Source organism: Heterodontus francisci, chromosome 1, assembly GCF_036365525.1.
Source record: "Heterodontus francisci isolate sHetFra1 chromosome 1, sHetFra1.hap1, whole genome shotgun sequence".
NCBI classification, from domain to species: Eukaryota; Metazoa; Chordata; class Chondrichthyes; order Heterodontiformes; family Heterodontidae; genus Heterodontus; species Heterodontus francisci.
Window position 1 is genome coordinate 282,545,931 of NC_090371.1, and position 14,829 is coordinate 282,560,759.

The window sequence follows — 14,829 nt, forward strand, 5'->3', positions numbered from 1 at the left end:
ATGAACCACCCATTTATACTAATCCTACACTAATCCCATATTCCTACTACATCCCCAACTGTCACTATTTCCCTACCTATACTAGGGGCAATTTATAATGGCCAATTTACCTACCAACCTGCAAGTCTTTTGGCTGTGGGAGGAAACCGGAGCACCCGGAGAAAACCCAGGCAGACAGAGAGAACTTGCAAACTCCACAGGCAGTACCCAGAATTGAACCCAGGTCGCTGGAGCTGTGAGGCTGCAGTGCTAACCACTGCCGATTTACATTAGCATTTAAAATAAACCCTGACAATCTATTTGGTTAGAGCTTGTGGGCCACTCTAGTTAGAATTTGGAACTCAATGCTTTTGTTCACAACAGTTTTATCCAGACAAATTCATTGTTATATTCTAGCTATCATGCTCCCATATTTAGCTATGAAATTAGCAAGTCAAGGGCATGTGGCAAAGCATGGCAATATATAGCTCATTAAAACACTGATCCAACTGAACTCCTGCCATCCAATTTAATAGAAGAGTATCTGCTTAAGACAGTAAAGTGGGCCAAAGCTAGGTGAACTGCCTCCCAACTGTTTGCAATGATAGTTGAATCCTCCTTCAAAAGGAATCACAAGCTAGATATTTTGTTATACATTTTATTGAAAAGTCATTCAAAGTAGACAGTCAGAACAAACAATCCAAATTTAAATCCACTCCAAAAATAAAGTTATACAAGCAATGAGCTCTTCCTGCATTTAAAACATTGCAACAGGGGCTCTATTAAAAAGGCAGTAACTAGAGAATGCCTCCAGGTCACTCCGTTACAGTTCCACCATAAAGATATGGTCCCAGATTTAGCTTTCCTAGACCAGTGCACAGGGAAGTTTGATTGAGCTTACTTTAAAAAGATCCCCCTGAATACTATTGAGATAAAAATGTTTTTTCTATGTGATCACATTTTCAGAAGTCCAGTGTCTTTCCAGCCAGATCCTCCATAAATTCTACAGCTGATTAATTGGAGATGGAGTCCTGAGGTAATGAACCTAAAAAAAAAGGAAGCTTCCATCCTCAAACAGTCTTCTGTTGCCCTTTTTTGCCAATTAGAGATTTGTGGATGTGAGGAATGACACCTGAAAACAAAAAGCAGCAAGTCAGCAGAGAGGACACCACAGCTCAACATGAAGTTAAGGAAAGGGGGCCCACAGGAAACTTCTATTGTATAGCCCAAGGGAGCATAGCCAATTATACAATATTACAGCACTCACCACCACCAGCAATTGTAGCCTTGATTAAGGAATCCAACTCTTCATCGCCTCGAATAGCAAGTTGCAAATGGCGAGGGGTAATACGCTTCACCTTCAAGTCTTTGGAAGCATTTCCTGCAAGCTCCAGTACCTGGCAAAACAAGTTAAGGATTTAAACTACTCAACTGTAGTTAACATCCAAGCACAACTGGTTAGCATGTAAAAGGTATAGAAGTTGGAGTTATGATCCAATTCACATGTTTATGAAAGAAAGATTTGAGGGCATAGATACTATTGCCCCCAAGAGTGGGGGTCCAAAGCAAGGGAGCATAACCTTAAAATTATAAGTAGAGCCAGGCTATTCAGTACATCAGGAAGCACTGACAAAAGAGAATCGGAAATCTGGAACAAGACATTTATAACCTTAGCACAACCTTCCGAAGCACTTCACAGGAACATTATAAAGAGAACAAAATAGGGAAATCTCCAGAAAAGCTGTTGAGGCTGGTGGCTCAAAAATAGAGATTGATTTTTGTTTAGGGTATTCAAGATTTCAGAAGGAAGGCAGGTAGTTGAGAGTTAGGATACAGAGATGTATATCGCTGACATGCTGTCAAGAGCAGCACTTCCTATGAAATAGCAGATGCTAAAACAGAGTGTGAAATCTTCCAGATCCAACGTGAAGCTGCAGCTTGACATGCTTTGGAGGTCAGCGACCCAGAAGAGACATTGAATGACTGTCAAGTGCCTTGTTTAAATCATGTAAACTACCCAACAAGATGCAATTCTCCAAGTGTTGCAAGAAGTAGTGATGAAAGGATGGCCTGAAAGTATCAAGGGCAGCACAGTGGTTAGCACTGCAGCCTCACAGCTCCAGTGACCCAGGTTCAATTCAGGGTACTGCCTGTGTGGAGTTTGCAAGTTCTCCGTGTCTGTGTGAGTTTTCGTCAGGTGCTCCAGTTTCCTCCCACATGCCAAAAAAACTTGCAGGTTGATAGGTAAATTGGCCATTATAAATTGCCCCTAGTATAGGTAGGTGGTAGGGAAAATATAGGGACAGGTGGGGATGTGGTAGGAATATGGAATTAGTGTAGGATTATTATAAATGGGTGGTTGATGGTCGGCACAGACTCGGGGGGCCGAAGGGCCTGTTTCAGTGCTGTATCTCTAAATAAAATAAATAGATCAACTATGATCCACTAATGGGTGCAACAGGCTAGAGGGGCTGAATGGCCTCCTGTAATTCAGAAAAGCTAACCAGCTTTCTATTTGGGATAATGTGCAAAATAGAAGCGTAAATACTAGGGATTAAACTGCAATCTTAAACGCAGAAATCCAGGTTAGGCTGAGCGAAGGGATGGAGGTCTGCCCCTGGTAACTGAGTAGGCCCGGAATAATCACCCGGACACAAAAGCCGGGGCGCGGGAGAACACGGAACCTTTTTAACGGCCCCATCAACCGGAGCCTCCCCTGACGGACCGGGGCCCCGGCTTCCTGTCCCACTTCCTTTCCCACCCCCCCCCACACACCGACCGACCCCTCTCATCACCTCGGCGGTCAGATACTCCAGGATAGCCGCGCTGTAAACCGCCGCCGTGGCGCCCACCCGCCCGTGACTGGTGGTCCTGGACTTCAGGTGCCGGTGGATCCGACCAACCGGAAACTGCAAAATAAAAAAAAGACACGAGAAACAATAAATTTATTTTGTAAATTTTAAAAGCGATTGACCGTTGGGCGACGCGCGGGTTTAAAAAAAAAATGTTGTGAGCGGCGCCCGCCCGCACGGGGAGGACCCGTAGCAGGAGCCCCTGCTGCAGCTGTAGGCGCCAACATCACGGGGTCGGCCAGCGGGCGGGAGGGGAGGAAGGGAGACGCTCACCTGCAGCCCGGCTCGCTGCGAGCGGGAAACCGCTTTTGTCTTCGCCTTGCCGGAGTCTTTACCCGCTTTACCGCCAGCCTGACGGAGAAAAGAAAACCAGACACCATTAGCAATTGGTAAGAGTGAACAAAACGACCGGGGGCAACCTCAGCCGCCGTTAATTAACCCATCGCGCACTCGCCGCCTCACCATTGCCACCGCGTGTCCTCTCAACTATTTTTTCAAACCGCTCTGCGCTCCCGCCTCGCCCCCGGCCCCCCAATTTATAGTCCAGCCCGGCCGACATCCGGGCTATTGGGATCAGAGCGACTGACCAATGGGCGGCGTCCAATCGGAGCAGCCCGAGCGTGCGGGGGCGTGACGTCCGGCTGGCGGGTTGCGTGCGCGCGTCCGTACGTGAGCGTGCGACGTGCCCGTGGCACGTGGTGATGCGCACCCAGCAAAGCACAAGGGGAGCAAAGCAACCAGTTTCTCAACTAACGTACAAGCTGCACTTTAAGCGGCAAGAGAGATGCATGTTTCAATTGCAAATAGAGTCAGCAAATTAACTAGGGAGTAATGAAATATTTTAGGAAGAAAACTTTGCTAAATTGTTGCCTGCACCAAACCTCTACCAGAAACACTAAAAAGCAGCCATTGTCAATGTTGGGGAGACTATAGCACTGAAACATATCTGCAACATATCAAGAGCCCAAAGTCCGCAGAAAGGAAGATTTGCATTTATGCAAAAAGAATGAGTTGCATTTCTACAGCACCTTCCCCGACCACCGGATGTCTCAAATCACTTTACAGCCAATGAAGTACTTTAGCAATGTAGTTGCTGTTGTACTGTAGGAAACACAGCTGCCAATTTGTGCACAGCAATGTGATGATGACTCAAATAATCTGTTAGAAATGGGTTGAAGGGTTATGGAGAACGGGCAGGAAAGGAGTTGAGGCCAAGATGAGATCAGCCATGATCGTATTGAATGGCGGAGCAGGCTCGAGGGGCTGAATTGCCTACTCCTGCTCCTAGTTCTTATGTTCTTTGTGATGTTGACTGAAGGATAATTATTGGCCCCAGGAAACCAGGGATAATTCGGCCACAGTTGCCAGGGCTCGAAAATTGCAGCTATGAGGAAAAATTGGATAGGCTAGGCTTGAGTTCCGAAGAAGGGTCACTGACCCGAAACGTTAACTCTGCTTCTCTTTTCACAGATGCTGCCAGACCTGCTGAGTGGTTCCAGCATTTCTTGTTTTTATTTTGGATCGGCTAGGGTTGTTTTCCTTAGAACAGAGGAGTCTGAGGGGTGACTTAATTGAGGTGTACAAAATTATGAGGGGCCTAGATAGAGTAGACAGGAAGGACCTGTTTCTCCTAGTGGAGAGGTCAGTTACCAGGGGGCACAGATTTAATGTAGAAGGATTAGAGGGGACATGAGGAAAAACTTTTTCACGCAGAGGGTGGTAGGTGTCTGGAATTCACTGCTAGGAACGGTGGTGGAGGCAGAAACCCTCAATTCTTTTAAAAGATACCTGGACATGAACCTGAAGTGTTGTAGCCGGCAAGGCTATGGACCAGGTGCTGGAAGGTGGGATTAGATTGGGCGGCTAGTTTTTTCGGCCGGTGCGGACATGACGGGCTGAATGGCCTCCTTCTGTAGTGTAATTTTTCTATGATTCTGTGTTTCTACTTCAAAATAGTGCCACGGGATCCTTTATGTCTACATCACATCCAGAAGACAGATATTCCGCTATAGATTGAACTTCATATTCTTTTCATAATTCAGTAAATCCTTGTCAATTAATCCAATGTGTAATAAATTTATCCAATAATTATAAGCAGATATCCAAATGAATTTGAGTACTGCAGTGAATTCTGCATACTGCCAAGAATTCGCTGCCTCATTGAAATTAATTTGGATTTTCTATTAATTATTGGCAGAATTGATGAGTCCATGTTTTGAACAGGGCCCTTTATAAAACATTAACCCTTTTCTTTCCACAGATGCTGACTTGCCTGTGCATCAGCATTTCCTGTTTTTGTCTCAAGTTTTTCAGCATTTGCAGGGGTTTCATTTTGCATTTTATTTGCCTAAGAATATCTGTCGGAACTGGGAAGGCTAAGCCAATTAGAATTGGAGGTGATAAATGAATGGTGCGAATAAGAGATGTGAGAACAGTTAATAATAATACATCAATAAACTGGAATGTGTCTGCGTGGGTTTCCTCCGGGTGCTCCGGTTTCCTCCCACAAGCCAAAAGACTTGCAGGTTGATAGGTAAATTGGCCATTATAAATTGCCCCTAGTATAGGTAGGTGGTATGGGAATATAGGGACAGGCGGGGATGTGGTAGGAATATGGGATTAGTGTAGGATTAGTATAAATGGGTGGTTGATGGTCGGCACAGACTCGGTGGGCTGAAGGGCCTGTTTCAGTGCTGTATCTCTAAACTAAACTAAACTAAACATGACTAAGCATTGTATTATGACCGGGTGAGAAAGGGGTCTAGGGTTCCCTCTCAGCCTTCACCTGGTCTTACCGTAACAGGGTTTATTTAAAACACACCGTTTTTTTAGCTCCCCCATGGTGAATCCTTGTTCACTTCTTTCCAATAGTAAGGCAAAGAAACCAGCCAAACTGGTTTTCTTAGGTCTAAAGAGGAAAAGTTGAACTTTATTAAACTTAAACTCTAATTCGGTTAACGCCTATGGATACATGATGCGCCCATGCTAGCATGCATACGCGATAAACACACATGCAGATAGAGACAGAAAAGAGCAGAAGAAATAAAGTGGAAAAGTTTGAGGCAATATCTGAAGATGGCTTTGGTTACTGTTCTTCAAGCTCACTGTAGTGCCCTTGATTGTAGGTAGTCTTACTTTTTGTTGGGGCCCAGTATTCTTCTTAAACCTTGTTCGATGTAGGAGACTTTTCTCTCTTGAGGTTCACATTTTCAGTGGATTTGGAGTTCCGTGAGAAAGAGATAGGTGCAGAAAGAAAAGGCTGTGGCGAGCCAGCCAGGAGGAGTCTTTACAATCCAGGAGCAAACAGTCTCTCTCTCAAAACTGTCTGTACAATTCAAAAAAACTCAGGTTGCCCAGCCAGTTAGTCATGTGACTAGCTGGTTTGACCATGTCTTTTTGTTGATTCGGCCATCTTAGCAGTCATCCTGGAATGTGAGCTTACTCACCTTCAATGTCTGGTGATCAAAGTCCATTGTGGGTTGAATGTGTCAGGGAATTGTCCTTTGTCTCCACAAGCACTGTCTGTTAGTATGTAACTGTTTTTTCCAGCCACGGCTGATCCGTTTAACAAGTCATTTCCTCGCTCCAGCAACAGTTTAAAATCAATGTTCATATGACAAAATTAATATGCCTCATTCTTGGCAGGTGGGGGCCTGCATGACAATTGTCATTTATAACTTCAGGGAATGAATGGGAGACTGGCCTGGCCAGGGTAGGAAATTGAGAAATTAATCATTAGAACAACTTAAAAATAATTGTGGAATTTAATTAAATTGATTTAGGAAGCTAAGATTGTTCAACAATTACTGCATTTCTCATGCGTCTCAATGTAAGAAAGACTTACATTTATATAGCACTTTACACAACCTCGGGACATCCCAAATTAAAAGACTGGACATACTGTAAGGACATGGCCATTAAGAATTCCAAAACAGAAAATGCTGGAAATGTGCAGCAGGTCAGGCAGAATCTGTGGAGCGAGAAACAGAGTTAATGTTTCAAGTCTGTGACTTTTCATCAAGGGCTGCCAGACCCGCTCAGCAGGATTTCCAGTATTTTCTGTTTTATTTCAGATTTCCATTATCTGTCGTATTTTGCTTTTGTATTAAGGTTTAAGAACATAAGACCGCAAGAAATAGGAGCAGGAGTAGGCCATTCTGCCCTTCGAGCCTGCTCTGCTATTCAGTGAGATCATGGCTGATCTTCTATTTTAACGCCACTTTCCTGCACTAACCCAGTATCCCTTGATGTTTTTAATATGGAGAAATCTATTGATCTCAGCCTTGAACATACTCAACGACTGAGCCTCCACAGCCCTCTAGGGCAGAGAATTCAAAAGATTCACAACCCTCTGAGTGAAGAAATTCCTCCTCATCTCATCCTAAATAGCCTGCCCCTTATTCTGAGACTGTGTCCCCTGGTTCTGGACTCCCCAGCCAGGGGAAATATCCTTCCTGCATCAACCCTGTCCAGCCCTGTAAGAGTTTTATATGTTTGAATGAGATCACTTCTCATTCTTCTAAGTTCCAGAGAATCAAGGTCCAGTCTATTTAATCTTTCCTTATATGACAATTGCTCCATCCCAGGAATTAGTTTGGTGTACCTTCGTTGCACTCCCTCTATGGCAAGTATATCTTTCCTTAGGTAAGGAGACCAAAACTGTACACAATACTCCAAATACAGGCCTGCTCAGGTCGGGAAAAAGAACCTGACCCGAACCCGACCAATCCACAGCAGACCTGAGCCTGACCCGGCCCGAGTCCCTCCAATTTTGCCCCGAGCCCGACCTGACCCGAACCCGCCACTACTCGACCTGACCCAAGACCGACCAGACCATCCGTTTACTTACCTTCCGACTGGGAAGCTCCACGAAGCTGCAGCACATGCGCGATGACGTCACAGTGACATCACTCGCTCACTGCACAGACTCAGTTTTGTCCCGGACTCCCAGCTCAGGTAAGTTTTTTATTTTTAATACTTACCAGCAGAGCACTTACCATGTGTGTCTGGCCCGACCCGCACCCGGCCCGACCCGTGCCCGTAAGTCGGACCCGAATCTGACACGTCGTCTGGTCCCGTCGGGTTCGGGTCGGGTAGCAGACCTTAAGCTCCAAGTGCGGTCTCACCAAAGCTCTCTTACTCCTATACTCAAATCCTCTTGTAATGAAGGGCAACATACCAATTGTCTTCTTAATTGCTTGCTTTACCTGCATGTTAGCTTTCAGTGACTCATGAACAAGGACAACCAAGTCCCTTTGAAATTCAAGACTTACGAACATACATACAAACATACGAATTAGGAGCAGGAGTAGGCCACTCGGCCCCTTGAGCCTGCTCCGCCATTCAACAAGTTCATGGTTAAACTGATTATTCCACATTTCCACCTACCCCCGATAACCTTCCACCCCCTTGCTTATCAAGAATCTATCTGCCTCTGCCTTAGAAATATTCAAAGACTCTGCTTCCACTGCCTTTTGAGGAAGAGAATTCCAAAGACTCACGATCCTCTGAGAGAAAAAAATTCTCCTCATCTCTGTCTTAAATGGGCGACCCCTTATTTTTAAACAGTGACCTCTAGTTCTAGATTCTCCCACTAGGGGAAACATCCTTTCCACATCCACCCTGTCAAGACGCCTCAGGATCTTATATGCTTCAATCAAGTTACTTCTTACTCTTCTAAATTCCAGCGGATACAAGCCTAGCCTGTCCAATCTTTCCTCGTAAGACAGCCTGCCCATTCCAGGTAATAGCCTAGTAAACCTTCCCTGTACTGCCTCCAACACATTTACATCCTTCCTTAAATACGGAGACCAGTACTGAACACAGTACTCCAGATGTGGTCTCACCAATGCCCTGTATAGCTGAAGCATAACCTCCCTACTTTTGTATTCAATTCCCCTCGCGATAAATGATAACATTCTATTAGCTTTCCTAATTACGTGCTGTACCTGCATACTAACCTTTTGCGATTCATGCACTAGGACACCCAGATCCCTCTGCATCTCAAAGCTTTGCAATCTCTCACCATTTAGATAATATGTTTCTTTTTTATTCTTCCTGCCAAAGTGGACAATTTCACACTTTTACGCATCATACTCCATTTGCCAGGTCTTTGCCCACTCACTTAACCTATCTATATCCCTTTGTAGCCCCCTTATGTCCTCTTCAAAAGTTACTTTCCTACCTATCTTTGTGTCATCAGCAAATTTATCAACCATACCTTCGGTCCCTTCATCTAAGTCATTTATATAAAATGTAAAAAATTGAGGCCCCAGCACAGATCCCTGTGGCACACCACTCGTTGCATCTTGCCAACCAGAAAATGACCCATTTATGCCTACTCTCTATTTCCTGTTAGTAGCCAATCTTCTATCCATGCCAATATGTTACCTCCTACACCATGAAATTTTATTTTCTGCAATAGCCCTTGATGTGGCACCTTATCCAATGCCTTCTGGAAATCTAAGTACAACACATCTACCTTTTATTCACAGCACATGTAACTCCTTCAAAGAACTCCAATAAATTGGTTAAACATGATTTCCCTTTCACAAAACCATGTTGACTCTGCCTAATTACCTTGATCTTTTCTAAATGCCCTGTTATAGCGTCTTTAATAATAGCTTCTAACCTTTTCCCTAAGACAGATGTTAAGCCAACTACCTGTAGTTTCCTGCTTTCTGTCTCCCTCCCTTTTTGAATAAAAGAGTTACATTTGTTATTTTCCAATCGAACAAAATGTTCCCCGAATCTAGAGAATTTTGGAAAATTAAAACGAACGCATCAACTATCTCACTAGCCACTTCTTTTAACACCCTAGGATGAAGTTCATCAGGACCCGGGGACTTGTCAGCCCACAGCTCCAACAATTTGTTCAATACCACTTCCCTGGTGATTGTAATTTTCTTGAGTTCCTCCCTGCCTTCCATTTCCTGACTTACTGCTAATATTGAGATGTTACTTGTATCCTCAATAGTGAAGACCGATGCAAAATACCTATTCAATTCATCTGCCATCTCCTTATTATCCATTAATAATTCCCCAGACTCACTTTCTACAGGACCAATGCTCACTTTGTTAACTCTTTTCTTTTTAAAATATCTATAGAAACTCTTACTATCTGTCTTTATATTTCTAGCTAGCTTTCTCTTGTACTCTAATTTTACCTTCCTTATCAATCTTTTAGTCATTCTTTGCTTTTTTTATATTGTTACGACCGACCGCTCAAGACAAAACCCCCAATCAAAATATATGATTCTGATTGTGGTGGGAGAAACACACTGTTGATTCAGTCCCATCCCTCCACAGATCGCTCACATATCATTTTAAACTTTCCAAATTAAACAAAGACCCAGCCAAATTGTACCATCTATTAACCCCCGAATGAGGCTAACTTTATATCAACAAATAAACCATTTAATTAGAAAAACTAAATTACTAAGATTAGTAATTACTAAGAACTACTAAGATTTAAACATTTAAAATAGAGAAAAATAGTGTCCTTCCAGACTTATGCTCCTGCTGAAGTGGACTCTTCCAACGTGGACCAGTCTAAGGTTGCTTGAAGTCCTCACAGCCATCCGATGGGGGAAAAAAGGTTCTTCAACAGTAGAACAGTCTGTAGTCTAATTCAGCAGTTGAATTGATGCTCTTCTTTTCCAGCGATGAATTTCAGCTATTACAGTTCAGTAGTTAAAGGAATTTGGTTATTTTCTTTTAAGAAATGGATCTGGCTTGGCATCAGAATTCTGAGAGTATAATAAATAGGCTTTAAATAAACTGAGTGAGAGTTGTCTTTTCCTTCAGTATATGCTGGCAGACAGTCTGTGTGTATATCTGTTAACTGTATCTCAAAAGCCAGTTTTTCAGCTAGTTTTATACGTCAATTGGCAACACTGTATGTCGTGTCCTTGGTCCTGAGTGGTTGTATCCTACGGCAACAAGAATGCATATTTGAAGCTGGCTGTATCCTATGGCAATGAGAATGCATCCTTTGACTCAATCTCTGGAACTTGTTGCCTTAAAGCAGTACTGCTCCTTTTCCAGCCTTAAAGGCACACTGCATTCTTCCCGGAAAAAAAATCTACAGGATCATAACAATATTCTGTCCAATCTTCTGACCTGCCTCCCATCTTTGCACAATTATATGCTTTTTCTTTAAGTTTGATACTATCTTTAACTGTTTTAGTTAACCATGGATGGCGGGTCCCACCCTTGGAATTTTTCTTACTCATTGAAATGTATCTATTCTGTGTATTCTGAAATATCCCATTAAATGTCTGCTTCTCTATTGATCTATCCCTTAACCTAATTTGCCAGTTCACTTCCCAGCTTCTCACCATTTAAGAAATACTCTGCATTTCTGTTTTTCCAACCAAAGTGGATAACCTCACATTTCTCCATAATGTATTCCATCTGCCAAATTTTTGCTCACTCGCTTAGCCTACCCAAATCCCCTTGAAGCATCTTTGCATCCTCCTCACAACTCACACTTCCACCTAGTTTTGTGTCATCTGCAAACTTGGAAATATTACATTTAATCCCCACATCCAAATCATTGATATAGTTTGTGAATAACTGGGGCTCAAGCACTGATCCTTATAGTACCCCACTAGTCACAGCCTGCCAACCTGAAAATGACCCATTTATTCCTATTCTCTGTTTTCTGTCCATTAACCAGTTCTCAATCCATGCCAGTATATTCCCCCACTACCCCCCCCCCCCCACCCCCCCACAATCCCATGTTCTCTAATTTTGTTTACTAACCTCTTGTGTGGGACCTTATCAAAAACTTCCTGAAAATCTAAATATACCACATCCACCAGTTCCCCTTTATCTGTTCTGCTAGTTACATCCTCAAAAACTCCAACAGGTTTGTTAAACATGATTTCCCTTTCATAAATCCATGTTGACTCTGCCCAATCCCCAATCCTACCATTATTTACTAAGTGTCCTGTTATCACATCCTTTATTATAGATTCTAGAATTTTCCCTACAACCTACAACTAGGCTAACAGGTCTGTAGCTCCCTGCTTTCTCTCTCCCAGCTTTCTTAAATAGTGGGGTTACAGTCGCTACCTTCTAATCTGCAGGAACCATTCCAGAGTCCATAGAATTTTGAAAGATGACCATCAATGCATCCACTATCTCTACAGCCAACTCTTTCAACACTCGGATATAGATCATCAGGTCCAGGGGCTTTATCTACTTTAAGCCCAATTAATTTCTCTATTACTTTTTTTTTTACTAATATTATCTTGCAGTTCCTCATTTACATTGGTCCCTTGATTCTCCATTATTTCTGGAAGGTTTTTAATATTTTCCTCTGTGAAGACAGACACGAAGGAGTTGTTTAGTTTCTCTGCCATTTCCTTATTCCTCACTATAAATTCTCCTGAATTCGCTGGTAATGGACCCACATTTGTCTTTGCTAATCTTTTTCTTTTTACATACCTGTAGAAGCTTTTACAGTCCATTTTTATGTTTTTTGCTAGTTTACTCTCATATTCTGTTTTCCCTTTCTTAATCCTTCCAATTTGGTTCATGCCACCCTTCCCACCTCACGCTTGACACACGCAACACACCTTTGAAATAAAGGAAACATATTTAGTGTTCAGAGTCACACCACCTCGCAGAACTAATTTATCAAGATAAAAGAACTCTCCTGCACATCTCTGATTTCTTTCACTGCACCGTTGGTGGCCGTGCCTTCAGCTGCTTGGGCCCTAAGCTTTGGAATTCCCTCCCTAAACCTCTCCGCCTTGCTACTTCGCTCTTCTCCTTTAAGTTAATCCTTAAAACCTACCTCTTTAACACGCTTTTATCACCTGTCCTAATATCTCCTTGTGTGGTTTAGGGTCAAATTTTGTCTGATAACTCTCCTGTGAAGCACCTTGGGACATATTACTACAGACATTTTGTTGAAGCTTTTCGTCTTGCACTCATCAGGACATTTCGCAAGAATACCAATGTAACAAACTTATACTGCATGAGAAGAGAGTGCTGATTGGTTGGCAAGTGGACGCTGATTGGTCGAGGCATTGCCATGGAGAATGCACCAGTTTATGGTGACTGACAGTTAACTGCCAAGTTTTGTTTGAAATTTAAACCAGACAGCTTGACTCTGATTGGTCAAGGCAATGCCCTGAGGCATGAACCAGCAAATGGCTGTCACTTATTTTGTTTAACTGAAACAGGCGCAATGTGTGTACATGTTCTTTCTGTCTGCAAAGAACAGGGCCCTGTGTATTAATATATGTAGCTTCCAGTAGGCACAAATGTGCCACACTGCGAGCCCGACCGACAATCAAATGAGCTTCCTTTCCTTGGCGTACTAGTTAAGAAATCTGCGAAGGGGTTCTCTACCACGGTCTACCGAAACCCAACTTCACTGGTCAATACACGCATTGGGACTCTTACAGTTCCATGCGCTATAAGATTGGCCTTATCGGCAACCTTGTAAATAGGGATGAGCCATTTGCTCACCATGCAAGCTTGATGCTGAAATAGGGCGAATCAAAGCTTAGCCTGCATGACAATGACTACCCTGATCAGATAATTTCTCGTATATATTTTTGTATATCGTGCAAACTTATGAACGGGCCTAAGGTCGTCATTTTCAGCCCTGAAAAGTACCCAGTCTACCTCCGATTACCCTGGAATGTATCCCAAAAACTTGAGCAACAGGTAAAGCTAGCTGTTTCATGCTGCTACTATGCAGTAGCAACACATGTGGTGTTCGCCACTAACAGGATGCTGCCATCAAGCCAAAAAGACATTCTGCCTATCACACAAATGAGTCATGTGATATTTGAATTTCAATGCCAGTGTGATGCTAGGTATATAGGCCGTACGTCCCAAAGACTGGCGAATCGTATCAAACAACATGTCCCTTCTGCTGTTCACAATGGGCAAGGTTCAGGCTGTACACAACCAGCTCGTGCTTACAAAACTCAAAACACAGTGTCCAACATTAGATGTGATTCCGCGATTGGACAACATTTGCTAAATAATCCTCAGTGTGCTAAGAATTACGCTGACAACCAATTTAAGATTGTCAGTCGGGCTTGCAGTGTGGCACATTTGTGTGTACTGGATGCTACATATATTAAGACACAGGGCCCTATTATTTGCTGACAGAAAGAACATGTACACACATTGTGCCTGTTTCAGATAAACAAAATAAAGGGCAGCCATTCGCTCAGGGCATTGCCTTGACCAGTCAGAGTCAAGCTGGTTTAAATTTCAAACAAAGCTGGTCAATTAACTGTCAGTCACCATAAACTGGTGCATTATCCATGGCAAAGCCTCTACCAATCAAAGTCCACTTTACGACAATCTTATATAACTCTTATATAGTTATAAATTTGTTGCTTCCCTTACATAGGTATTCTTTCAAATTGTCCTGATGAGTGCAAGATGAAAAGCTTCGACAAAATTTCTCTATTTTCAGCAATACTCAAGTTCTGTACCACCAAATGACTATACATATTACTACTTTGAAAATGCAAATTATCATTGATATTTCTGGATGAACATCAATATCTCTGACTAAGAAAATGAGTCATAATAGTCATTACTTGCATGCAGTTACTCTGCGTCATTGTGCATTGACCAGCATTTGTTCTGCTGGAATACCTTCTTCTTTGGCCTCCTTATCTTGAGAGACAATGGGTAAGTGCCTGGAGGTGGTCAGTGGTGTGTGGAGCAGCGCCTGGAGTGGCTATAAAGGCCAATTCTAGAGTGACAGGCTCTTCCACAGGTGCTGCAGAAAAATTTGTTTGTCGGGGCTGTTACACAGTTGGCTCTCCCCTTGCGCTTTTGTCTTTTTTCCTGCCAACTGCTAAGTCTCTTCGACTCGCCACACTTTAGCCCCGCCTTTATGGCTGACCGCCAGCTCTGGCGAACACTGGCAACTGACTCCCACGACTTGTGATCAATGTCACAGGACTTCATGTCGCGTTTGCAGACGTCTTTAAAGCGGAGACATGGACGGCTG

At 43.1% G+C, this 14,829-nt stretch overlaps 1 protein-coding gene and 1 long non-coding RNA gene across 3 annotated transcripts in view; one reads left to right on the top strand and one right to left on the bottom strand.

Annotated features, from left to right (window-relative positions):
* Positions 1-621: 621 nt before the first annotated feature.
* On the bottom strand, positions 622-3,407 carry LOC137377147 (histone H2A.Z). Its single transcript, XM_068046515.1, has 5 exons — positions 3,294-3,407; positions 3,105-3,182; positions 2,775-2,888; positions 1,247-1,376; positions 622-1,111 (listed from the first exon to the last, which is right to left on the bottom strand). Exons 1-5 carry the CDS (start codon positions 3,294-3,296, stop codon positions 1,050-1,052), a joined length of 387 nt encoding a protein of 128 aa, XP_067902616.1. The 5' UTR covers positions 3,297-3,407; the 3' UTR covers positions 622-1,049.
* Positions 2,986-14,829, top strand: part of LOC137377149 (uncharacterized) — a 152,047-nt gene continuing 140,203 nt past the window's right edge. For both annotated transcript variants that reach the window (XR_010976366.1, XR_010976367.1), the window contains exon 1: positions 2,986-3,220. This is a non-coding gene — a long non-coding RNA (uncharacterized lncRNA). The remainder of the gene's footprint in view (positions 3,221-14,829) is intronic.

Bases quoted from the DNA above. Each gene is read 5' to 3' on its own strand.
- LOC137377147 (XM_068046515.1), bottom strand. The intron at 1,377-2,774 runs GTGATGAGAGGG...TTGTTTTGCCAG, and splicing joins TGGAGTATCTGACCGCCGAG to GTACTGGAGCTTGCAGGAAA. The intron at 1,112-1,246 runs GTGAGTGCTGTA...TTTTGTTTTCAG, and splicing joins GGCTACAATTGCTGGTGGTG to GTGTCATTCCTCACATCCAC.